Genomic DNA, 27,376 nt, shown 5'->3' with positions numbered 1-27,376 from the left:
CAATTGGGAATGAAACTCTTCACATGTAACCCAAAACAACACCTTTCCCTATACGACCTTAAATATATATCATTCTGTATGTCTTACCTACTTAAAGATGCAGTCTTATAGTAACTTATAGAACTTGTAGGTTATACCTTTCTTTCTATGAACCTACATATTGTGTTCTAATGGGACCTCAGGAAGACTAGCTGACACTCTTTTGTACAACTAATGGGAATCCTTATTAATAAACAAATAAACCCAACACAAGTTATAGTTACTTTACTACTCCATACATAATCCAGCACAACTTTAAAAGCATTTCTTCCCACATGCGTCTCCTGCCTTTGTGCCGGCAACAATAAACGGCAGAAAAAGGCTCAGGTGAGTCCGCTGCATGAGACACAAAAGAGGAAACTTGAGACCTGGAAACTAGTCAGAGGACTGGGAGAGTCGTGACGTGGCTTCACAGGCAACAAAACCAAGACTCTGCTTTATAGAAAGGTACTCTGATTACATGTGATCTTGGAAATGATCAATAACCATCGGGCGTTCTTTACAGAGAGTATGATGACATGTTCAGTATTTTCAGGAACAAATGGCTGAGATAATTCAATGATTTCTTGTTCTAAATGCTGTTAAGCTCTGAGATTTATGCCGTTTATGAGATTTCCTACTGTTCTGTCTAAACCAACAATTATGTATTTGTGTGTGTGTGTTTGTGTGTGTGTAAACGTAAGACAGATGATGGAGCTACGAGTGTGAGCATGTCTAATATGCCTTTTCCACATGCTGTTCCCACTCTGGAAACATCTAAAAAAAAAAAAGAAAAATATATATCATTACATTCACATTGAGCTAATAAGAACTGGACAGAGACACCGTTTTAAAATGTTAATGTGCATAAAAATAGCTTTATTTCCAATAATAAATCAGAACCTGCATGCAGAAACCAATGATTCATTGGCTTCTCCACTCCATTGGTGATTCACATGTGGTGTTTGTGACATTAAGCAGCAGAACATATCTCTCCCATGCTAATTGACCAGACCTGGGACCAATTACCCTTTGAAACGCATTCAACTACTTCTCTGGGATCGACTGGTCTTGTCTGAGACAGCCGAGCCGGTTGGATCCCCCCTCTCAAAACACACAACGAAATGGATTCAATTGCTGGGATTGACTGATCATGTCTGGATCCAATCAGGGTGGCATCAGGTGGAAAATTCAAACTCCGTCCAGCTTTAACGCTGCAGACCAAAGCAATCGCTCCAGGTAATTGGAAGGATTATAATTTGACATGCATTCAGTTAGTTTTCCGGGGTCGACTGATTCTCGCTGACACACTGGAAACAATCAGACAGACCTGCAAAACTACAAACCCCGCCCACTTGCCACTACTGGCAGACTGAAGCAAACGACCCATATCAGTATTTTCCCGATTTTGTTTTTCTTGGTGGGATGGAAAGGCCTCGAAACTCTCAAGTAAACCTGAACTAAGGAAACAGTTTTATATTGGGCAGCAGGGTTACCCACACTGAAAATGCCCCTCCAAATAAATGTAAATTTTGTCTAAATTCCAGTCGACCTGTGTTCAGTCTAATCGCGTTCCACCTTGGCTGCTAAGAAATGAAACTGACCAATCGTCAAAATTAACTGTACAAAGTGAGTGAGTTTCCGGTCCTATGGGGAAACACTGACGCAGTAACTGACACAATTTCAACTAATCAGCCCAGGTCTGCTACTGACAACATGGCTCATCGGCACAACGTCCCCTGAACGACGAACGAACGATTAACACCGACCACATAAGCAATCCTTCTTCTACAAAAAAAAAAAAAAAAAAAAAGAAACATAACAAAAACATAAATACATAGCGCTTCAAAAAAGTCTAAAAGATAATAGAAACTCTTACAAAATAAAAACAAAGTTTCAAAACTATTTGCTTCTGAGAATCTCAAACTAGTGTATATAAAACTTTTAAAATCACATATACAACAGCTTAAAAAGGGGGAAAACACCCCAACCTGAAAGAAGGCAATAAAATATTTTGACAGTTAAATTAATACAAAAAAAGGGAACAAGTTGATCTACTGACAAAAAACAAAAAAACACTGGAGAACAATGAGGAGAGGATGAGTTAGTATTAGCATTGGTAGTATCAAAACAGCTTTCTCCAGATGTGAAGAGAGCCCACTTTCATTCCAAGCATTTACAGTAAATCACATTAAAATGAAACGTTACTGGTGGGGGAAAACAATAAAAATAAAAAAAGGAAAACAATTTGGCATTTAAATATTTGGTAGATAGTTTTTTTTTTTTGTTGCCAGGAGGTGGCTAAGTACCAAGTTAAACGTTTTTTTCCCCCCCGTTGGCTATATACAAATCCTTGGTAGACCAGTCTGTGTGCTGCGCCTACAGCTGTCAAATACACTTTATTTAGCTGAGAAAGGTGAGCATCAAACCTATTCATACTGGCTTGCTCGTAGATCCCATAATGAGTGGATATAAAACTAGCAAACTGCCGGTGTAGCTTATTGGAAAAGCATCGAACCCGTGGTTTTAAAACAAAATGTACCGTTCGTTTGCTTGAAAAGCACAGAACCCCAAAACTACCAGTTTCTCCGATTACAGAGCGAAGATCCTTTCCACCAAGGACCATTTAGGTGAACTTGAAACTCGCAAGCCTCTAACTCAGTACCAGTTGATGGATAAGCAAAGAACCAATGAGCTCAGTGTGTATCTCAATGGTCAGGCATGGAACAAAACCTTGCAGGTAGATAAAGGCCAAGCTGACATGAATCTTAATCTGAAAGAGGGTCAACAGCTAAATATCCATCATGTTGTTGACTCTTTGCTCCCTTCACACAGGATTGAGCAGTTTGTGTGTGTGTGTGTGTGTGTGTGTGTGTCTGTGGAATGTGGGTGTGTCACCCTGTAGGAGCATGTTGGTTTGAGTCCAGTCCAATTCACCATAATAATAAAAAACAGACCCTGGAGGCACAGCAATAATAATTATTATAGTGGTGACACATCTTCCAGGCTGTACTGAGGACAATGCTTTGCTATCCAAGTGTGTGTGTGTGTGTGTGTGTGTGTGTGTGTGTGTGTGTGTGTGTGTGTGTGTGTGTGTGTGTGTGTGTGTGTGTGTGTGTGTGAGTATGTAACCTGGGTCATATAGTAGTTTGCAAATACTTTTTCTGGCTTAGTTTAGCTTACTTATCTGATGCTAGGTGCCATAGTGATGGGATTTCCCCCACATAGGGAAAACCAAAACATGGCAGAAAGTTTAGACAACCACAGGAAAATATTTGAAAATCAACTTAATGCACTCTTCTGCGATTGAAAATGTACCTGAATTATCTATTGTGGTAAACTCTGCTCATCCAGTGCAGGCACAACGAGACAAATGCCAAGAAATATTTGCAAATACTACTTGACCCAGGTCTGACGTGAGTGTGTAATATGAAATGTGATGCCTTTTCTCTCACGGTAATTTAACGGATGACCGAGCGTACCTCAAAGAATAAAACTACACAACGTTACGGTGATATATTTTCAGATCACTATGGAAGTTCATTTCAACAACGCGTGAACTTAATTCTTTCCCATCATAAAGGAATCTTTAATAAAAAAAAAAAATGAAATCTTTGAAATCTCGCTGCATAACAAGGATTTCTTTTAAAACAATAAACAGAAGAAAAAAAAATGTTTAACTTAAAAAGTCGTTCGCTACAGTAATGTGAGAAGCTGTAGCACCAGATCAGAGTCCAAAAAATGAGGTTCAGAGAAAAACAAGGAGGAGGAGGAGGGAGGGGAGAAACAGGAGAGGGAAAATAAATAACTGGACTGTCAATGTGTACCATAATGAGAAAATGTCATTGCACAGTGTTAGTGTTACAAAATGGAGGATGGGGGGAAAAAGGGAGGGGAGGGAAAAGAGGGTAAGGGAGAGTTACAGTTCTCCAAGTCCTCAATTGTAAAGTTCTGTTGTTTTTTTCTTTTAAAATATGGGGACAAGAAATAAAAATAGCAGAAACAAAAACATAAATCAAACGGTTATCTTGTTGTGGAAATGGTCCACTCCTGTTGCTCCTTTTCCTTGTTTGACAGAACCAAAAGACAGGGACAAAACGGACAGTCCAACAAAAGCGTCTGATTGGTTAAAAGAGCACCGATAAAATTAGTTGAGTATCAGGGAGGAGGAGTCAGTCAATCGATTGTGTTGTTGGGGCTTCTCTCCCGATTTGTCGTTACCGAGTATCACTCCATCGACCCGACTGTATGGCCAGACGAAAAGAGAGGAAGAGGAGGAGGAGGAAGAGGTGGAGGAGGTGTGGTGGTGATGAGGCACTGTGGGGCCGGGTGGAGGCCCTGATCAGGTTTTTTTTAAGGGATTTTTTTTTAGGGATGATAGCTGGGGAGGGGGAGGGTCATGGTCTACGCGTAGATCTCCGTGGTGGGAGCCTTCTTGTAGATGGGCTTCTTCCCCAGGTCGTAGCTGCCCTCGTCCTTCTTCTTCATGCGGTAGATGAGCAGGAGGATGAGGAGCACGGCGAACATCAGGCCCACGGCTCCGCCCGCAATCAGAGCTGCAACAGACAGACAGACGAGAGAGGCGTCAGACTTTTATTTTTTATTTATTTTTTTTAAAGTATGGGAGGATGAAGAAGAGGATGAGGACGCAGCTATCTCAGTAATTTGAGCCAAATCATAGTGATTACTAGTGGTTCAGATCTGAGGAAATTATTACTCTTAACTGTAATTATAACTGTTGCCTATCACTTTGGTTTTGAAGCCACACTGTAAATGCAGCACATCTCATTAAGATTCTCGGCTACCTAGATAGTGTGAAGGTGATATGATTCCCACATTTCCAGTCCATAATCAATAACCTATTGGAGTGAAGAGGAGCAGCAGCATGGGAAGTCTCTTTAAAGATGCTTTCACCACCATTTAAAATAAAAAACAAGATACTGTCGACATCATTTTGCACGCTCAAACACAGCAAACGGCGTCTGTTAGAGATGCGTACTGACCTGCGAGGACCTCTGTCTTGTTAAAGATGCTTTCGTCGCTGGCGTGGGACATGAGCACGTTGGATGGGTGCTCCTCGCTGGGCTGCCCCTCGTTCTTCACCAGGGGGATCTCGTTGCTCTTCTGGACGATGTCCACCTCGTTGACAGTTGGCCGCACCGGGCGCTCCACCTCTGGGATCTTGTTGTCGTTCACATCAGGCTGGGGGTGAAGGGAGAGGGAGGAGCATTTTAATTTAGAACCGTTTGATTCAGTTCGGTCCTGTTGTAACGTGGGTTTCCCCAGTATCTTGCACACTCTGTATTGCCTTTGTGATTACACTAATGAAAGAAAACCAATAGAAAATCAGTAGAGAATCAGTAGAGATTTCTCACCTTGGCTGATGGCTTGGCATGCTCTTTTCTGATTGACACAGTTGTTGCTGCGGAAAGGAAAGAGATTTTTAATTTACTTAATAAATAAAGACAACCATATTAATCACAGAGAGAATGGGATGGGATGCACAAAACATATCTACCAACAAAGAACTCACTACAAACTAACAACTTGATAATGAATGAAGAAGCATACCACCACAATTGCAAGGGAAACATGTAATTTCTCTATCAAAATTTTGATTTCAAATACTGATCAATTTGATGTGAAGCATTTGTGAAGACCAACCTCCGTCACCAGATCCAGAAAACTCGTCGTACTCGTCCTCGTCGTCGTACAGCGTGTCGGGCTCGTAATCATCGTAGTCGTCTTCGTCTTCGTCTTCGGTGTCGGTGAAGCCGAAGTCTGAGCCGTTCTGGGAGTCGCCTGACGACGCAAGGTCGTCAGGGTGTGTTGACATGGCGACGGTCTGTGTGGTCCTCATGGGCATCCACGTCTCCGTCTCCCTCACCTGCTGGGACACCAGAGGCACAACGGGGGTTAGAGGGATACGCTACTCAGACATTTACAACACAGCGGAGCTACTATGACTTTCCCCTGGTGATATTTAACAAGGGTGAGCGCCTACTGGGAACCTTGGTTGAATGTCAGACTGAAGGAGTCTGGGTAATAGTGAGGATGTCATTGAGGCTACCAAGAACAGAAAAGCAGCGAGAGCAGGGAAACGGTAATCTCTCATTACAAATGAAAGAACTATATTGACATAAGTACCCGGAATCTTGGAGAGGAAAAACCCCAGAAAAATCACTATAAGCAGACTGGGAAATTACCATCAACCACCAAATGATGGTAAATTCTGTCTGTGGTTGGTGGTAGAAAAACGTCTCCTGCCCTGGATACACTACTCAGGCAAATGATCAGGAACGCAAAGAGCAGAAAAACAGTAATCTCCCGTTCCAATTGCATGGGAGTTATATGGCCAGAGACAACCGGATATCCTGAAAAAACTGAACCTGGGTATTACAAGAACTAATAAACACACATCCATGTCTCTCTCTCCCCTCACCTGATGCCACACACAGAGACAAACACAGGGGTTTGACAGAGAAAAACCACTATTAGGTGGCGACAGCTGTTGCCACAACTTCTTCTGCTACAGACACACACACACACACACACACACACACACACACACACACAATACCACAGGGTATGAAGGAGGGTTGGTGGGAGATATACAGACACATGTAAAAATGTACTGGTGCTCTCATTCCAAGTCTGATACAAGCAGTGGCTAAATGCCTGCAATGTAAAAGTACACGTACATATATGTAAGAGATACATAGAGAACTACAACTAACTAGTGCAGCTCTCACACCACTCAGAATAAGACAGTCAAAGCGACATGATCAGTGAATCTCAGTCTGCATTCCTACCTTGAGATTCCAGATAAATATGAACCAATGAGCGCAGAGTGACACAACTGAGCAACTCAGCCAACCAACCAGATGAACTCTCACCTAGACGCTGTGACCCTCAGTCATGACAATATAAAGTAGAAAGTGACTCAGATAACTGCTACACCTGGGTAAAAAGGTAAGCGTGTCTTTACCCTTGTCAAGACAGTTGCGGTTCATTTCGAGCCTAATCGCTGAATAAATGAAACGCTATGATATTTTTCTGTGGTGGCTTGAGCATGGCACCAACACTGCCAGAAGTAGGAGCTCCATTCATTCAGGGACCATCAATGTTAAAATTGCATTCACTGTAAGACACTGTGAATAAATGTGTCCATCAAAGTCAACACTTCTCAGCCTAGGCATGTGCCACATTGTCCTCCCTGGCCAGAACTTTAATCAAGCTAAATGGAAATAGGCTAGTAGGGAGATAGTAGCCAAATCACCCCCCAACTGGCAGGTGGCCCAAATCCACGAACTCCTTTCCTGGCAAGAGCCCAACATGCGCTTACGGAAAACAAAAGATGCTCCTTCGAAACCCCAATCTCACCTTGTCCACAGGCTAACAGGTCCTGACAAGATGGCAGACTAGACAGAAGATTGACCCAAAATGGTCTCCCTGAAGAAAACAAGCTTTTGCCACCCTGGCAGCAAGCTTTCTGAGCTCCTTTTGGGGCAAAGCAGTAGTAAGGCATTAATTCACATGCTGTAAAAAAAAAATGGGACTTGTACAAATGTGACATCTATGCCTACACTATGGATTTCCCAAGCTTGCGTCCTAGAGCTAGCCAAGCCACTACTGTCGCTCTAATCACTATGAAGCTTAACATAATGAAGAGACATCAACCTCTCTTAATCACATTAGCACACTTAATTTCATTGACCATTTGCCCGGTAAGCAGCGTGAATGGGATTAAGACACAGGGCTGAATGTGCCCACAAACACACACCTCCATCAATCTAATTATCATTACAGCACAATCACACACACACACACACACTTAATTAGCATTAGGCCTACATTAAACAGAGGGATGGAGAGGTAAAACGAGGCAAGGGTATGTCAAGGGAGAGAAGCTTAACACCAGGTCCTGAATTTTCAGGCCTGCAAAACCCCAAGGTTTTCTACTTTTCTACTTACCAAGGCTTTGCTACTGTTTGCACCAAGTCTTTGGTTATTTGTTATCTTGGTGATGTAGAAATTGAACCTTTTTCTTTGCACTCACTGCAAGTCACTCCAGATGAGTCAACTAAATGTGTAAATAATAATATACATGCAAACGAGGTGAGTAACTTGATATTCTGATGAAGACATTTGGGCAAAACATCATATTTGGTGGGAAATCCACACCATAGGAGCATCTATTGAAGTATGTGGAATTTACTTTTGACTGTATGATAAGAAACAGCCACGCTTTAAGCATTCTTGAAGCAAGGAAAGAAGAATCAAGATAGGAGAGAGAGAGAGAGAGAGAGAGAGAGAGAGAGAGAGAGAGAGAGAGAGAGAGAGAGAGAGAGAGAGAGAGAGAGAGAGAGAGAGAGAGAGAGAGAGAGAGAGAGAGAGAGAGAGAGAGAGAGAGAGATCAGTTCAACAAGACAAGCCTGTTTCAATCAAAACTTCCATTTATCAAGAAAAAAGCTCCCCAAAAAACACATTGGAAACATGCCTGGGCACCCCACCACATCCTCACACACACACACACACACACACACACACACACACACACACACACACACACACACACACACAGCTGTGTGACATCATGAGTTCCCCTCATAATTACTTCCATCTGACTCTTTTAAAGTCGAGATGAAACGGCATTTCGAGAGTATCTAACTTCCGTATCGTGACGTATTTCCGAGTGAAACAGGAAAGACAGGTGGGACATAACGTTGGGAGGAATTTGATTTGAACGTTGAAAAGTGGGTGTGTCATAACACCCGAAGACACACCGAAGTACCATGCTGTTGCTAGCTAGCTAACTAATGAATCTTAGCCTCTTAGCTCTGTGTGCTAAAAGTTGAAGATTGATTGATGGGTGGATGTCATGATATTATTGGTTGAAATTAGTTACGGGCATGCTTACATAAGCACACGGCATATTTTGTTTTACAGGAAGAAAACATGATTGAATTTTGATATAAGAATACAATGAAATTGATTTTTGGTATTTATTTTGGCATATATTGTTAAATAGGTGCACAGTATGACCAGGGATGTGATCTAAAAGGGTTAAAAAGGCATTTTTCATTTCATCTCGTCTTTAAGGGGTCTTAATTTTAAGGGCAACTGGTGGCTAAGCCTGCCGTGTGTGTGTGTGTGTGTGTTCTGAAATGCTTAGTGTAGTAATAGTGTGTGTGTGTGTGTGTGTGTGTGTGTGTGAGAAGGTAATCCTCTCTGCCTCTCCCTTTAAAGTAGCCTATACGACTTGAGGGAGGGGAGGGAGGGAATGCCCCATTGTTACTGCTCAGAGGCTTCAAACGGGGGTGGCCATTTTAATGTGACTCCTCTTTGCTACAAGGTGGGTCGCCAAGACTCCTGTGCCCCGTTTTTGATTTCCTTTCTACTCTCAGTCTCTCCCTCTTTCTTTCCTCAGTCACTCTATTCTTTTCCTCTGTTCTTTCTTTCTGCCTTCTTTCTTTTGGAATCTCTTTTTGACTCTTTTAGTTCTTAAAAGACTTTTCCTTTTTATGACTGTCTCTTTCTGGCCCTGTGTGTGTGTGTGTGTGTGTGACTCTCTTGTCCTCAGACTGACAAAGAAACACTGTTTCAGAAGTAAATCCAAAGTAGTCTTAAATCCTCCATTATGTCCTCATTTAAACCCCATACATGGACGCAGGGAAGCTGTGAGTTACTGAGCGAGTGTGTGTTGCTTGGTTGCTTCCAACAGTGTGTATGAGCATGCTCGCGTGCCTTTGTGTGTGTGTGTGTGTGTGCGCACCTAATCCTAAGCCGCAAAATGGTGACTACTGGCTCTTCATTTCCTCCCTGCCATTCAGATGAAGTCGACTCCTGCTGAGGCATGCTGGGACGGACCCGCTGAGTCACATTATAGAAATCGCCCTCATTGAGACAATAATGTGGAATCATCTGAGTCAGGCTCATTCAATCGGGCACGGCAGTATGAGTCAAAATCATCCGAAGGTCTGACCTATTGTGCAAGGATTAGTAAGGAGTTTTCCTTTCAGGCAACAACACCAGGTAAAATATAATTCCCCAAGGCATATCCTTGTCATCATGCTTTAATTCATGCTACCTTGTGGGTATAAAAACAAGCAGGTTTACAGTGGGGCTATCCACACCTGCTGCACACTACAATGTGGAGTGGACAGAGGAGGGAAAAGGAGATGCAAGGATTAGGCAACATCCACAGAGACTGTCCTGTAAGCGGAAGATAGCAAGTTCAATCCCCACAAAAAGCCAAAGTGTCCATCGCTGTCGAAGTGTCCTTAAATGCCAATGAACTCCTGCCTGCTCCAGGGATGCTGCTCCTGACCTTTGACCCCTCTGATGAGATGTGGACATACATTCACGTTCCAAAGAGACAAATTCCTAATTACACTACGTGCTACCTGGCGAGTGAAGTGCTCGGAAAACAACAATGCACCGTAGCCTTACTGGCTGACTCAGACCTGTCCCGACAGGCCGAGCTTTTCTCAGTAAGAAAGAGAAGTAGTAGGGAAAAAAAAAAGATCAAAAGCGGAGTCTGAAGAAGTTTTGTTATGCTGAAGTAATGATGTCAGTCAGTGAATTTACTATCAGATCTGGGGGATATTCCATCCCTACTGTACGCTTCCAGGAGGCAAAACCAGGATGGGATGCAGGCCAAGGCCCTGCCTGCCTGCCTGCCTGCCTGGACAAAAACAATCTCACTCTGTTCCAAATTCAAGGATGTGTTCAGGATAACACACACACATGCACACCCACAAACACACCAAAGGAGGAAAATGGGAGTCATTTCACACACAGTTTGTACGCCTTAATAGCCTGAAGACCTATTAAAAATCCTGCAAAGACACATCCCTACTATCCCTTTCACACTTTGCAGGCTACATTAACTCACTCCCTTACTCCATAGTATGGGAGACAAAATCTGCATGTGTTTTGAAGCAACCATCTTTCTAAATCCACACAGGCCGGCCTGCCTGGTTAGTGCCAAGAGAAAGGTGATAAGAGCCTGGACATCGTGCCTGGGTCTATGCAGCAGCTTCATAATCAAGGCAACATGAAAATCAGTCTCACAGGTTTTTAAACGCCTGAATGAGGAGCTGTCGGATTTGTTTAGCCGAGATCCATCAGGCTTGGCTCCATATCCTGCTGGTCTAATACTGGACTAATACTGGACTACCGCCTTTTGAGCACTCATTTAGTTAATTTTGACTTTGCACTAACCTATTATATGATTTAATTGTATTTTTTTGCTTATGACTGTTGTTGTATGGTGTTTGTTTACAACTTTTGATCTGATGAATTTCAGTGTTAATGGGATTAAATAAACAGGAATATTTTGGGGTGATTTGTGTTCTAAAGACAAAAAAACAAGGCTGACCAGTTGGCCATCAGTCTTCAGAAAATCTTAACACAGTATTTCCTCTGTATTGCTTCAGCAGTGGTGCACCACAACAGCAAGAGCATTGCCAAAACTGCTAGAAAAATATATGAAAATAACCATAGAGTTTAGCCAGGATTCCTTCTAAAACAAAAGTGTAATCCTAATTCTACAACCAGTAGGAATTGATGTTTGGGACCGATGTAGAACCAATCACTAAAATTATCCCAAAGCACCACGGCTGCATAAAATCACAGAGTAAACACTGTCCAGCCCTCACATCTAGGCTAATTTCTACACAACAAAAACAGCCTTGATGGGCTTAGCGACACAAGTCCGGCTATGTGCGTTCCAGCACAACACAGTTTGGACCAGAGGGAAGCCACAGAATGAAACAGCGACAAGGCATTGGCTAACACAACTTCTTGGAATAGCGATTTCAGAGGTTCGGACGCCAGGCGATCACCTTCTTCAGGAAAAAAAAGGAATACAAATGTAGCAGGAGAATAACAATAACCTCAGCTTCATCTCCATGTAACTGCACAGGACATTGGAGACATTGGAAACATAATGACAACCTCAAGAGATTCAGAGTAGAAACCAACTTTCCAAATTTAGCCTACTTTGCAGGTGAGAAAAACACGCTAGGAGGAACTGGCTATGTGATGAGACTTCCTCATCGAGCTGAGAGAAATGCAACACAAACCAAGAACACTTAACATCAAAGATTCAGCTTACCTACCATCCTTAAAAAGGTAAAAAGTACCGTAATTTGTTTTCATTTTGTCCTATCAATGTTTTTGTAACAGCAGGTGTCACTTTTATCAAACAATATCTTATTTTGGAACTAAACTCTTTGTTTACTCCAAGTTGGTCGGCCAGGTGCTTTTTCAGCCATTTTACAAGGCCACAGATGACACAATCAGACCACCATTTTGTCCTTCCACCAATGAATCACAGCTTTATATTCTGCCTAATGTGCAGCAGCTGATAAGGGGCTGGACATGATACGACCAAACCAGAGACTATCAGCCACCCAAATGGATTTCATGGAGAGAAGTGGAAAACAACATTTCTGTTTGTCGTCACGCAGCAAGACCGGCTAATAGGCTAATCTTGTACCATACCACATTACCACAAAACAACAGGAGACAAACTATAAGCCACAAAATAGGCAAGACATATGCTTTTTTTTTTTTTATCAAGTGAAATTCACTTATAAATTATGCAAGAAAAAATGTAAACAGAGAGCTCTTTTCCAAAACGATATGCTAACCATTTTGGGGACAAATCATAACCTGGAGTTTTGTAAATATTTGTAAAACATAGAGGATCCAGTCAGTCAAAGCATTAGCATTTTGACAACCAAGCTCATTTGTTAAAATTTTTCACTATCCCTCATTTGATGATGATCAATGAAAATCTTTAAAATGGAGATAATCAGTTCAGATAATCCTTTATCTGGGACTATTCTTTGTTTAAGCATGAACCCTCAATTGCAGTATTAACAGAGTTCATTTCGCCTATAGTTAAGGAATCACGCTGCATTAAAGCAAAACACCCTTGAGGCTCCAGTATGGGGCAATCGACCATGTGATCTAGACATCATCAGATATCATGAAACAGGACTTGGTCAACAGGTTGACACCCATGTGGTATGAATTAGACCATTGTGTCTATAAAAAGAAGAAACTCTAACAAAAGAGACACATCTTTGGAGTTTAGACTAATTCTAGCATGGAAAACAGGTTAGCCCCAGTGAGTCGCTGTTTGGTATGAATGGGAATACTGTACATAAAATAGAACTTGTTGCTTAAGAAGGAAACACTGCATTTCTTGGCTGTAGACCATTTCCTTTTTCTCTCTATGAAAGGAGCTGCTCACATCACGAGCTATAATCTCTCTGCTAACCCAATCAAAAGAAACATTCATGACTAAGGCGACGTTTCCGACATGAGAGGACATTGTTGTCATAAGAGGCTGAACTGGGCGAGGGGGCACGACTAGGGCGGGAAATTAACACCATCCAACAGGCAAATGCTGGTACATTTTGACTGCGGTTGGTACATTTGTCTACTCTACCAGGCACGTGTGCAGGTACTCAACATTTGTTTTAGAATATCTTTTGTTTGGCTTGAACACGATGCTCTGGCTGAAATAATGAAAAAGTTAAGATTCCTGTCCCACCATGTATAGTACAAACTTCTGTATTTTGACTTTCAACACCTCAGTTCAGGCTCTGGTGAAGACACCATCCTCTCCTTGTTTATCCTGCTTATCCTAGCACAGAGGTCCTAAACTTTCCAGTTCCCAGTTGTCCTGAATGCACTGAAAGGCAGTCTGTCAAGACACCCGCCACCCAGCCTTTGGGTCTGTCCCTTCCATTGACACCAAACAATGCCAGTGGACGCCTCAAGAGCATATCAATGACCAAGGTAACCGGGGCTAAGCCTTCAGCAGCCCCCCCCCCCCTCCCCCTCTTCATTAAACCAGGGAAACAATCCCTCCATCTGCCAACACAGAGAGAGGCATCTGTTCCATTCACACAGCAGCGTGGAGGAGGCACAAACTATGAAAAGACAGAAAAGAAATACCAGCATGCAGGAATGTGCTTCCTTATTCTTTGTGATGTCCGATGTCTCTTGACCTTTTAAATAAAAGACAATTATTGTTGTTTTCCAACCTTTTTCTCCTCTCATGTGATATTCAGATAGCTCTTTGGTCTGGGATTAGGGCCAAATGAAACTGGAATGCAAGGTTTGATTCACAAAGTTAGGGGAGCTCAAGTCAAATGTGCTACATCTGGTGTAATTATCATAGACCTAAATGGTTTGGCTGCTAAATGAAGCAACCTGATGTTAATATAACAAGTAAGTAAATAAACTCTTCCTTTCTTCCTGTTTTCTTCTTCTTCCTACCTCTCCCTTATCTTTCATCTCCCCTCCTTCCTTCTCTCTTTACCTCTCTTCCCTCCTCACTCCCTCTCCTCCCTGTTCCTTCTCCTTACCCAGTTTCCCTCTCTCCATTTCCCATACTGTCTCTGCTCTCTCTCTCTCTCCCCCTCTCTCTCTCTCCCATATATATGTCGGGTGATACTTGAGCCTGTAGGATTTGCACTGTGTATTGTGTCGCCTGATCTGCTCGTGTGATGCACTCCTGACCCCTGACGTAACTCCGCCAGGGGGAACACACACACACACACACACACACACACACACACACTTCGGTGAGACAAACAGGCGGATTTCACAAATCCAAGGTACCCAAAAGACCTCATACAGAGTTTTCAGTCATTACTTACAATACTAATAGTATACTAACAGCAGTGGCTCTCATATCTTATGCAAGGCACAGCTGCTCCTACATATTGTCCTACACATGGCAACTGACTGACTAGCTCCATTGTGGGCCTCATTTGCCCTTTGATAAACACCTAGAGCAGAGCTGCGTGGTGGGCCTCACTGGAACTCAAAGACATGCGCACACTCAGACAGACAGAGACACACACGAATACACACAAACACACACCTACCTCTGCCTTTTGCTCTGACAATTGAGCTCTAGATTCCTTCCACCTACTCCCCGTCTATCTATAGCCGTGTTGCCACCTACCAGCGCCATGTGAGACGCTCTATGGCAACACTGCTTACACTGAAGCCACAATTGCCTGGATCCTGGCAACACACAGATGGGAGATGGGCTTCAGATGGACATAAATGAATACTTAATTGGGAAGTAGGGGTCTAGACTTTGGGACCTAATTAGTGACCTATATGATGTGTTATTTGTCATCTAGGCTATTACACTGTGTTGAGTAAATCAGGAGTCTTTTGTCTTCATTGTAGGAGTAAATATTACTCAGCAAACATTTCACTTTGGTATGACTTATTTTCTATTCAACTCTGTTCCTTTCCTTGCCATTTAAGATAAGGCAGAAACTGTACAGAGGGGCCAGCTGTGTGACAGACAGTGTTGATTCAGCCTCCGCTGATAAGCCTAATTGAGTTTCGATGGTCTTATCGTAATGACGTTATTGGTTGCTTCCTCCCGCCGATGAAGCCATCCGGCATGTCAATTGGATGATTCCCCCGTTATTACCAAATCCATGACTGATGGACAAATAAGCCAAAGGCCCGTAGCGAGTCGAGTCTCTTATGGAAGCCTTGCCTCTGTAATGTCTCCCTAGCCTCTTCTCTTCCAGCTCTTTGATGTCACTCCCTCGGGCGAGCATATCGCTGCCTTGGATCAAAGACGTTACAGACCAATAGACTAGATGTAAGCTACTGAGGGGGTTATTAACGGCGATAGGATCGGCATAAGGCTTTAAAAGGCAGGAAATAATGGGAGAAAAGCAGGGAAACAGGAAATCTACAACTAAAATGAATCAATTTTGTGTTTAATAAAATCCTGAAAAGAAGCTTGAAAGTGAATCATGCCAGTAAGCGCCAGTAAACCGGACTATTTATAGGCTACTTTTCAGTTCTTTGGACACATGAGAATACCCATTCATTACTGGCGGAAGATTATTAGACACAATAACTCCTATTCATTTCTAACAGGAGATTAGGCCTACTGTTTGATTGCACCCCTTCATTCTGCTGAGCCAGGGGTCAGTTCCATTTCAAGTTCATAATACACAAGTAGTGTGGCCTTCACTTAGGCTTAATTTAAACATAAAAAGGGCCTTTGTCAGTTATTTTGAATTTCTTGAATCCATTTCCTGAATTAAGAAAGTCACCAGACACAGGATGGGTTCATTTTAAATTTAAGCCCAACCCGCATTCACTTTCAACTAAAGTCATTTAACACATCGTCGATGTTTAACAACTCATCCTTCTCTCATCCTGGTGGTTAATCTTTAACTCCACCCGACCCAAAACAAAGTGTGAGCTGGGAATCCACCTGAATCTCTGCGTAGGCCGTCTCATATTCTGAATAACTAGCATCAGAGACAAAAATTCAAATGGAATCCTGTTTGGCATAAACTTCTGTTACTGATCAACCTGCTGAACCAAAGAACATGTACTTTGACTCAAATTTAGGTGAATACCTTTGACTTTAAAGTTATTTTTGAGCCTAGAACTTCCTTCAACAACATTTTTCAGACGTCAATAACTAGGTGTGCACTGGCACTTTTTGGTCTGCGTAAGTCCACCGTTATCGCAAAGGCTGAGCACCACACCAATAAATACACACCGAGAGGCAGCGACAAGTGCAAAAAGAACACACTAGTAAGGTTCACGTTTGTTAACCGCTTACTGATTCCCATCCAAATCACATTTTAGATTGCCAGTGAACCAAATCCATTTGTATTTTACTCTTCTGTCACATGATTAGTCGTATCAACTTTTGTATATTTAGCTGTCTCTGCTCTAAGACTGTAAAATGATAACAATTGATAACTTCGTAATGCATAAAAAGAGACTGGTAGCAATGCTGCCCAGTTAATATCTGTTATAGATTGTATGCAGCTATGTTGACGCTTTTGTTATGGTTGGGGGACTGAGGAATGTGTCTCTCTCTGTGTGGGTTGGTTAAGTAGCTAAGACCTTGGCTACACAGTCAGCCACCACATTCCTCCATTCTCTACAATGGAGCCAAGCATGTACACACACACACACACACACACACACTAGAAAGAACTCGGGCCAAGCCACCACAGACTACTGTTATGGTTCTTCCAGGTTCATTGTTCATATTATGACTTCAGGCTACACTAACTGCTGTACTGTCCTGTGGTGAAGTGTTTCTCAAACTGTGGGTCAGGACCCAAAGTGGGCCGCAAGGCTACTTCTCGCGGATCCACACTTGTACTAGCATGAAAAATATAAAATTCCCAATCTTTACTGATGGACAATACTAGCAGCACTGCTATGGTGGAAAAACACAACAGCAATTTCAGTGTTTTTTCCCTTTTCCTTACTTGAATTGAAAGTGAGTGAGTGACTCTTGGGCTGGTGAAAACCGTTTCAAAAAACATTGTATAATATATTAATACACTGACGTCAGTGAGTGATTAAAACATCATTTCAAAAATGGAGTGTTTGCAGATTTATGGTTTTCATCCTCAAGAGCAACGTCTACAGTGTTTTTGCCCCATTCACAACATGTGGCTCAACATGTGGCTCTGCTCTGAAGCTCCACTAATTAATTACTAAGGGAAACACTGGTACGCACAATAAGGACCGAGACTACCGCAAGTTAATCATAGCTGAATTATGTGGATTTAAAAAGGGACATGGCAGCCTCTATTGTTGACAATAGACTTAGTGACTGTGGTGCCCACATGGGCTGACTGAGTAAGCCATCGGTGGTCTAATGTAGGAATAGAGGTAGACCTCACACACTATAATACACACACCAACACATACACACAAAAGCTCAGAGACACACACTGTAACACATGCACAAGGGCACACATAAACACACTTTAACACTGTGACACACACGCACACACGCATGCGCGCACACACACACACACACACCCCACATCAAAGAGGTACTGTATTAGTGAGGAGCATTTGTCAGGCAGGATGGCTGAATAAGGGGAAACCCTCATACCACCCAACAGCACTCTCTGATCTTTGGTGGCTGTCTGTGTCTGTGTGTGTGTGGCCTAGATGAAGTCTGACAGGAATGGAGTCAATTTAGTTTCAATTCAGGAATAAACACATTCCCACAAAACACTGAAAACCATCAGACTCGTTTCTTATTGTTCCTTCAGAACAACAACAAAACAACAGGAGAGATTAATACTATTGTCACTGAAAAGTTGCCATAAACACCATAATGAAAACAGGCCTAATTGAGAATAAATGTTCTGTCACTAGTAAATGAATAGCTACTTCAGTTCAGCCTCCACACTGAATTGATTGAAATGACCCATCTCATTGATCTGAACTGAGTGAGATGAACCTGTCCATGAGGTCAAGTCAGAGACTAATGGCTTCTAGATGGCCGTCACCACAGACAATAAAGCTGAGCTCACTGACCACTGGCCATGCTGATAAACTGCTGAGATACACAACTCCAGCTGTTCAAAAAGATAAAAGCAAAATGTTGATGTAGAAAGATGAAAAGCCCATGTATCCAAAGTTATGCAACAACCTACTGATTTTTTTCTGCACTCAAAGATGGTGGTCAATGATAGTTCAATGTTTCTTAAAACTTCTTAAAAGTGTGACTTGCATAGTGGCATATAACCTCATGCTACTTTAAACAAAAATGAAACAGGAGCCCATGTGAACCTTAATATTCAAAGCAGGGATAAGCCATTTTGACTATTTTCACATATCATACTCTGCAATTTAATCTAAATATTCCTCCATTTTTCAATTCAGCCACATCTGTTCTCCTTGGGAAAAAAAGAAGTCAGTGCATCAGCGCTGATAGTTCCTAACAGCCTGGCTTCAGGCCTGGAATAACCATCTGTCGGAGTATGACAGAGTGGCCCGGGACAGTAGAGGCAGGGGCTACGGGGCCGACATCAAACGGACTCCCTTCAGGCTAAATGATACATTTCCCAATGGAAACACAACCGGGCTCAGATTCCATGTTCGGCCCTGGCCCCTCTATATTTTCACTATCCCACCACAAAGCCACAACAGCTTTCCTTCCAAGAATGGGGGAGGAGGCAGGGAAGAAAACTGCCGAGCTAGCCTGCATGTTCCTGGGGCTGCGTTTCCCAGGCTGTCGCTGTAAATAAGAATGTGTTATTAGTCAACTTATGAGAGTTAAAAACACACATACAGTATATACCTGCACCCAGGTCCTAGGAGGTCTGGAATGTATTAAACTGAACGTGTTTTCATGGGGCAGAAAGGATGCAAAAATGTTGGATGAAAGTGATATAACTACATAGGTTTTGAGGGTTTACTTCTGCACCACATATATTCATATAGGCCCGTCAACTGCCAGAATATGTAGCGGTTGAAAGGGGAGGAGGGAGGGGAGGAATCAAATTCTCGACTCCTCTCCATCACAGGCAGGAAGGACAAAAACCTCCTCTCCCTCTGCCAACATTCCACGGTGCAAAGGGATTTTATAGACCAGCGGACAGCAATGCAGGAACCATTATTACATCCTAGTGATACTATTTATCATGCTCCCTCTCTTTCTCTCCCTCCCTCTCCACGTTCTTTCACCGCACAGGCATTCAATTCACCCCATCATGCAAAAAAAAAAAAAAAAAAGAGAGAGAAAAAACTTCCTTTACAAAAAACTGGCTCATTCTCGTGCAAATGATTGGGGGCTAAATTCAAAACCAGTAACATTCCAACAAGATATAACAAATGGCTCCAAAGGCAGCAAGCTGAGGTTTGGTGGTGCAACATGGATTAACTCTGGGGCAAAGAGGATTTTTTTTTGTGCCCTGATTAACTACCAAAGTTGCCATCACAGACACATTCTGGAAATTGAGGTGCTCATCTTGGAAAAACTGGCATAGTGGTTTTCATTTCAGCTTGCCAACGGTTTGATGGACAAACTGAAGGTAAATCTTGTCACACGCCTGTTCCTAATTGTGTCACAAATAACGATATAACAAAGTTGGTTGGAGTTTAATTCACTTTTAACCCAATCAATTCAAACTTAAGTGAAACTGATTAATTGGTTCATGATAAAGCATTCAAAAACAATTCAATTTTGGATAAAATACCCTTTCTGAATTGGCTGAATTGAAAGTGACTCAACCCTGCTTGGTCTTTCCAGAGTGCCTTTTATTTCACCCACCAAAAACAAACAATAACTTTCCTATCTTTCACCTTCACCCAGCACTTTGTCATGAAGGATATCTTGACACACAGGAACTTGCATTCACATGTGCAGCCATACATGGTCAGAAAATGCTGAGGTCAATGGAAAAAGGACTAAAGACAAGGATTTGTTTGGCCCAGTCCATCTATGACAAACTGATAAGGTCATGTAAAAGGGCCTCGCTGGCCGCGGCTCAGCACATCTCACAGAAATCAAAATGGTCACCGCGCAACAATCTGCTCTCCCATACACAACCATTGTCAAAACTGACGAAAATAACAAGTCAAATCAAATTTATTTAGACAGCATTACAGGGCAACAAGGCCAAATAAAGCATCAACTAGCCCACAGGAAATTATAAGCCTCTTGGCACGCTCGCAGCCCATCAGTTAGGCCAATTGACAACAAAGCCAATCCAATCACAATACATTCCAATCATGCCTGCGGCTCCCAAAAAGGTCTTTTACATCTCGGAGCGTTTTCTATTGTCGGGCAGCAGAACATTGTATCGATTAGCTGGGAACTTCAATCCCACATTCCAATAACGACCTCAGTGGGAAGAGAGAAGAAAAGACTTGAGAGGGAGGGAGGTGGAGGGAAGGATTGTCATAGTTCGGGGCTAAGTAGCCATCAAAGGAAAGTGAAGCTAAAAAAAAGGGTGACCAAAGAGAAAAGGGGAGAAAAGCTGCCAAGCCCCTACCTAGGAATGACAATTGATCAGAGAAAGAGAGAGAGAGTGGGAAAGAGGGGTAGAGGCAGAGCAACAGACTGAAAACTAGAAAGAGTCAGACAAGAGAAGCAAAAGCCCAAAGAGAATGAAATCTAGAAAAAGAGCATATTTTAAAAAGGGGATGGTCAACCCAGTTAAACATGTTAAGTTTCTTCTTTAGCATCACTCTTGAGTTCTATGTTCATCATCCACCAAGATTTGAGCGTTCCTAACATTTAATAGCTGTTATCAAATGGAGCTTTTGGCTGTTGCATTTTCTACTGTGATACAGTTCAGAGAGCTGCTGGGCCTTCCCTCTGAGAGAGAGAGAGAGAGAGAGAGAGAGAGAGAGAGAGAGAGAGAGAGAGAGAGAGAGAGAGAGAGAGAGAGAGAGAGAGAGAGAGAGAGAGAGAGAGAGAGAGAGAGAGAGAGAGAGAGAGCGTGCGGCAGCTGCTTAGCGGCCAAACTTGATGAATTTCAAACCTTTTACACAAAAGTTCAGTCTAGTTTTAACTAAAACATTCGGCAGCAAAAAATAGCCAATAATTATCAGCATAGATTAGCCGTTGCGGTTAAAAACACACGTTGCTATGAACCTCGGTCGAGCAAGGTTCACTGTAGACTGGAGAGAGAGCGGCGTGTTGAGGTCGAGTTCTGATTGGATTTCCCCACTCTGACGTGTGAAAGGTGTTTTAAATCCGCAGCAAACAGAGAAATCAACTGATTGGCTTTTCTCAGCATAGAAACAACTTCAGATTCTCAGTTTCGTGTTGTTTTTTTACACCAACAATGACAGAAAAAAAAACATTTTAATGAGGAATTGCATATTTTAGTTGGAGCACATTTCAGTGGGAAAGCAGTAGGTGAGCGCTGTCCTAACGGAGCTGACGCTAGGCGAGCTTGCAGTCGTCCGGCATGGGGAAAGTAGTGTCCCTTATGAAAAGGCCCCGGGGCCCTATTGAGACCCCTCCAAGTGTGCAAAATCCCCAAGAGGGCCGGTCAAGGTCACCAAAGGTCACATTCCACAGGGGGGAATGCCAAAAAAAAAAAAAAAAGAAGAAGAAGAAGGGAGCAGGAGGGAGGGAGAAGATGAGGCAGAGTGAGCAAGCAGAAGCTACATGGCTTTGAGGAATGTAATAGATTGTGAAGGCGAGCTGGATGCAACCACTGTGTGTGTGGATGTGTGTGTGTGTGTGTTTCCTTGGATAGCGACTCACTTTATAACACTAAACACGCTGGTGGAAAGAAGAAGCCTGAAGGCAACTGAAGTTCAGACCTTTAATCCAGAAGGCTTAGTGCGTTTGTGTCTGGTTCCATCATGGGAAATTTCAATGTGTCACGGTACGTCACACTGAAGTGCACAAGTCACGACTCCTCCCTCGTCTAAAACTACAAGTGGGGATACAGTCTGGAATACGGCAAAAACACAGGGAATGTGTTATTTCAACGTTTACGTCTCGTCTGATCTTTTAAATTATTTATTATAGCCTCATTGTCTACTTGTGTATATAATTTTCCTTCAGCTGATGACAACCAACTTCCCTAATGGAATTAGTAGGGAACCTGCCTATCATAAAAATTAATTGGAGTGGTGTGTCTAAAAAGACCTAAAATCTTGAAGAAAAACTTAACAGAAACAACAACAACAACATAACCAACACATTAGTGCTTTACTCTGCCTGACAAGACTGTGACAGATCAAAGGAACTGGTTTCCAAACAGCCAGAGGGCAAACGCACACACTAGGAGGTTTTAAAAAGACCTGCCCCAAGTACAAGAATATCTACTTATCTTAAATCAGTATTTGCTGCCCCAACACAAATCTTCCAGATTTACGAGCTTCAAGAGAGCAGCTGAAGAAAGCCAGTGTCAAACCTGGGCTAAATCTATTTCATAAAACATATGTGAGAGTTGTGTGTCCTGACATCCTGATGTAAAAACACACCTCTACTTATTGTACTAATACTGTATGTCGAACAATGCCAACCAAATGTACTCAAACCTGAAGGTAGTTCACACTGACTGGTAAAGTCAGCGTTAGGCCCGCAGCTATTCACCCTTTCTAGCAGATTAACACTCAACACACCATCTGTACTTACTGACCAGGCTCCCACCCCCCAGGGGCAGGGTGTGTGTTTGTGTGTGTGTGTGTCACTGTGTGGGTGGCATCTAGACAGCCCCTATTACCATTCCAGCCACCGCACCCACCCCCCCCCCCCCCCTCACACACAGGTTACATGCAACAATCACATGGCCTAAGAGAGGTGTCAATGCCGCACCGGGCTTCAGATACAACAATATTTATCTGTGCATCATAAAACACTGGAGTAACGACAGTAATGGATGCATGTGAACGGGATTGTTAAACTTGTTAAACAAATTGAGGGTTTTGTGTCTTAAAAAGCAGAAATTCCTGACTGCCAAATCAGGAATTATCACATTCTTGAAAATAAAGACGGGCACTTATGACAACAGAAAAAAAGGCTTAAAACCAGACTTCAAAATGTTTCCGATACTTTGCAAAATAATGTATTTAAATGTCGGCCCCTTTCCCTTTCAGTGGCTCCTCAACACACACATTCTTTTGGCATCAAGTCAGCCTTTTTGCTTCTCATAAGAGAGCAGATAGCTACTCTATCTCAGAGGTTCCCAAAGTGGGGTTCGGGGGCCACCAAGGGTTCTGGAGGGGGCTTCCAGGGGATCCCCAGCAAAATGAGGAACAGCATCATTTCAACATAATTTCATTTGAAGATAGAGAAGAGAGGATGTTAAGGGAAAGACTTGAGGTTTCACTGTTAACTACCCCCCCCCCCCCCCATCTACAGTATAAACAAATCATATCCTACAACAAACAATCTTATAGGAAGAGGGAGGTGATTCAGAAAAAATCTTATCAAATGAAGGGCTGCAGTCCATGTGTATCTATTGGGTGTGGGGGGTTGACATTAAAATGTATGGGCACCTTTGCTCTATCTGCTGATCAAAAAGACTCATTCATCTAAAAAGAGCAGCCCAAGTGCCCCAGTGATAGGCCCATCAGAGGCAGGCAGGGTGACTGACGGACGAGCCAGCTACCCCCATCTGGGCCCCATACTGGATAATAGCAGCAGACTAGATGCCTCTCTGTGTCCCTTTCCCCAACACCAACACACACTCACTGGACTCCAGCCTAAAAACTAGCACTGAAGCTAGCTGGCTAACAACAATAGGGCTCAGTGATTATCTAACTAGCCAACTCTGAAAACTGTCCAACTTGTTCTTCGTTAGTTCGAAACTTAACAGCATGCGAAACAGTTTTAAAAGCAAGTTGTGAGGAACCTGCTTAAACGTATGGCTAACCTAGCCAGCAAGGTACTAACATATAACGCTATATATCGTTACCAACCCGACCAACTGGAAATTCGTTGGTTAAAATGTTGTGAAAGTTGAAGGTAAAACTTCAAAAGGTGAGAAATGTTTGGTAAACAACTTACCGACTCTGAATAAACGGAGGCGAATAAAAACAACACGAGGCACACTTTGAGCATGGTTGTCCTTAAAGTAAAAAGTCTTGAAATGTAAAAAGTCGAAAATACGTTGAAAGTTGAGTTTATTGCGTTGAGAACGTCAGGTAAGGCTGCTAGTAGGTACGGGAGTCTTCTTTCCAACAGTTCCAGAAAATCAAAAGTTCACGCTGTCCACCTTATCACCTTGAATTTCCCTTGCGTAAACGCTGTATATCCTTTCTCTCCGGTTACTGATCAACTATACTGCGACTCCCCAGTTTGATCGGCTCTATATTTTGGACGTGGCTAACTCTCTCCCCACCCCCGCCGTGACCGGCGACCAATGAGCAAAGCTACGCTCTCCCTCCCTACTCCCCTTCTCCATAATTTACGGTAAACCCCGTGGTCGCATTCAACAGGTTGGCCCCTCCCCCCACCACAGTACGTCAAATTAGCCAGAGTTAGCAGAGGATATAATCGGAAATTAAGTAATTTACCTTCAAAATAAAAGCACAAAATTGATTACTTATTGGAAAACACCGGAAGTTGAGCGCTGTTGGCTTCAAAATAAAAGCGTTAAATAAAACAATAAAAGCGTTCTCTGTTAAAAGAATATGTATTGGGGGTGTGCAGTACAACAAAAGTCGTTCAAGGGAATCAAAGCAAACATTTATAATGTGTTGACACTGTGTTTTGTATAATAGGTAGCCCAGAAGTAAGCCTATAAAACAGCAGCCTTACCAATCAATCAGTAGGGTAAAATGTTGTTCAAAACATTGTTAATTTTATATGTGACACACTTTATTTGAGACCATTTGATAAAGAACATGGTAAGACTAAATATCGAATATTCTTGAATAGCCTAAATAGCCTGAGGCAGGACAGCATTTCAATTGATCATTCTGTAAATGTTTGTCTTCGTCTTTACAGTTGATTCATAACTAGATAACAGTCTAATAATGGGTAGGTTTATGACATGATAATTGCAATGATAGCATTGTGTGATAAGGCTGTGTTATCTTATGCCAAGATAACAGCCTGTTGGTTGAAGGTGTCTCCTCTTGAGCAAAAAAAACGAAAAAAAAACAAAAAAAACCTGTAGTGATCCTATGATAATACAGTACAATCACATTGTCCATTTCGTCTCAATAAAACTTAGATTTTTTTTTTTTTTTTCGTTTTTTCCAACCAAAAAGAACTATTATAAGCCTATAAAGTTTAGAAGGATGCTATACAAATGGCACATGATTGTTATAGTGACCCATAGGAGACAAAAAAGTAGATTAAAATACTATAAACTCACTATTGAGTACCACAGACACACTAAGTCCCTATAGGAACATTACAGAAGATATAAAAACACGACAAGTACGATAAGGAAACTGTAAAGTCACTAATGAGAACCACAAAGTCCCTATAGGAATATTATGTCAGAGTCACTTTTGTGTTCGTTTTGTTTTCATGATGACTGTTACGGTAAAATAGGGAAGCCGGTTGCCCCCGGGGGGTTTGTGCGCCGCTTCACGGAAATTTTTCACCGACTGACGACATCTTCCGGTAAAGAGTCTGAGAGTCTGTTGGCGCTCTCTCTCTCTCTCTCTCTCTCTCTCTCTCTCTCTCTCTCTCTCTCCTCTCTCTCTCTCTCTCTCTCGCACTCTCTCTCTCTCTCACTCTCTCTCTCTCTCTCTCTCTCTCTCGCACTCTCTCTCTCTCTCACTCTCTCTCTCTCTCTCTCTGCTACAGTCAGTCTGGAAACCACAAAGTTCTCATTTCCATCCATACGCAAAGCGTTATTTCGCTTTCCAGAGTTTATCTGTGTCAGCAACAACCGTCATCGCTTTCCTCTTTCGGTTCCCCTCTCCGCTGCTTTATGATGGATTAGACAGCATTACTTGCACTTTTTCCAGCCCAACAGTCGTTGCATAACTTTACAGTATAATGCGGTTATAGCCTACACATCTACAGCCTGCTGATTAGCCTACATAAATCACCTCCAGTGTGTGTGTAAAACAGTTGTGCAATATTCCTATAATACTCCTATAGTGACCTATAGTGTGTATGTGGTTCTCAATAGTGAGTTTATAGTAACCTTATCGTACTTTGTGGTATCTTTTATCTCTTATAGTATCGCTATAATATTCCTATAGTGACTTCGTGTGTCTGTGGTACTCAACAACGAATTTATAGTGACCTTATCTTACTTTATGGTATCCTTTATCTCCTATAGTATCACTATAATATTCCTATAATGTTTCTATAGTGATTTATAGTGCGTCTGTCATACTCAACACTGAGTTTTTACTGTAGGCTACTTTATGGTATTTTTTTAATTTCCTATGGTATTACTATAGGATTTTAAATGCAAAGTACAATTTTTACCACAGTCCTTTTTCTTGTGTGTGTGTGTGTGTGTGTGCGTGTGCGTGTGTGTGTGTGTGTGTTAGTGATAGAACTATGATATCAAATGTATGTGAGTTTAGTGTATATATGTGTGTGTGTGTGTGTGTGTGTTGAATATGTGTCTGTTGGTAGGCTATATTCCAGGTGTGTAACGTTCTCCAAAAACACAATCTACTGCTCAAGGCTTTCCCCTTCAGAGTAGATAACACCCACCCACCCACACACACACACACACACACACACACACACACACACACACACACACACACACACACACACACTTTCAACTGGTGTATCTGGAAAAGCCCTGGACAAAGAGCTATTGTAAACAGTGTGTGTGTGTGTGTGTGTGTGTGTGTGTGGTGTGCTGCTTGTGTATCAGTGGTTCATTGTATTTGTATTGGGTTTATATGCATAAGGACAAATATAAAATCAATGGACAAACATTATCACTCGCATTGAACTACAATGATTCCAGCTTCTGCAAATTTCCATCACCAGCAGAAGAATGAGTTATGGGTTGAGGAAATTAAAAGCAATTCTGATTGAGTGTCTGTGTGCATGTGCATGTGTATTGTGTGTGTGTGTGTACTGTGTGTGTGTGTGTGTGTGTGTGTGTGTGTGTGT

At 42.3% G+C, this 27,376-nt stretch overlaps 1 protein-coding gene across 2 annotated transcripts; it reads right to left on the bottom strand.

Annotated features, from left to right (window-relative positions):
* Positions 1-866: 866 nt before the first annotated feature.
* Positions 867-24,654, bottom strand: sdc4 (syndecan 4). Of its 2 annotated transcripts, none has more exons than XM_071916344.2 (5): positions 24,338-24,654; positions 5,683-5,908; positions 5,394-5,440; positions 5,022-5,220; positions 867-4,574 (listed from the first exon to the last, which is right to left on the bottom strand). In XM_071916344.2, exons 1-5 carry the CDS (start codon positions 24,389-24,391, stop codon positions 4,423-4,425), a joined length of 678 nt encoding a protein of 225 aa, XP_071772445.1. In that variant the 5' UTR covers positions 24,392-24,654; the 3' UTR covers positions 867-4,422. The 2 variants fall into 2 exon arrangements, with proteins under 2 accessions (XP_071772445.1, XP_071772446.1); XM_071916345.2 differs by having other exon boundaries at positions 5,683-5,905; positions 24,338-24,652.
* Between the last annotated feature and the right edge of the window lie 2,722 nt (positions 24,655-27,376).

Source organism: Centroberyx gerrardi, chromosome 5 (genome assembly GCF_048128805.1).
Source record: "Centroberyx gerrardi isolate f3 chromosome 5, fCenGer3.hap1.cur.20231027, whole genome shotgun sequence".
NCBI lineage: Eukaryota > Metazoa > Chordata > Actinopteri > Beryciformes > Berycidae > Centroberyx > Centroberyx gerrardi.
The sequence above is the reverse complement of the archived record's forward strand: the minus strand, read 5'-3'. Positions and strand labels throughout refer to the sequence as shown.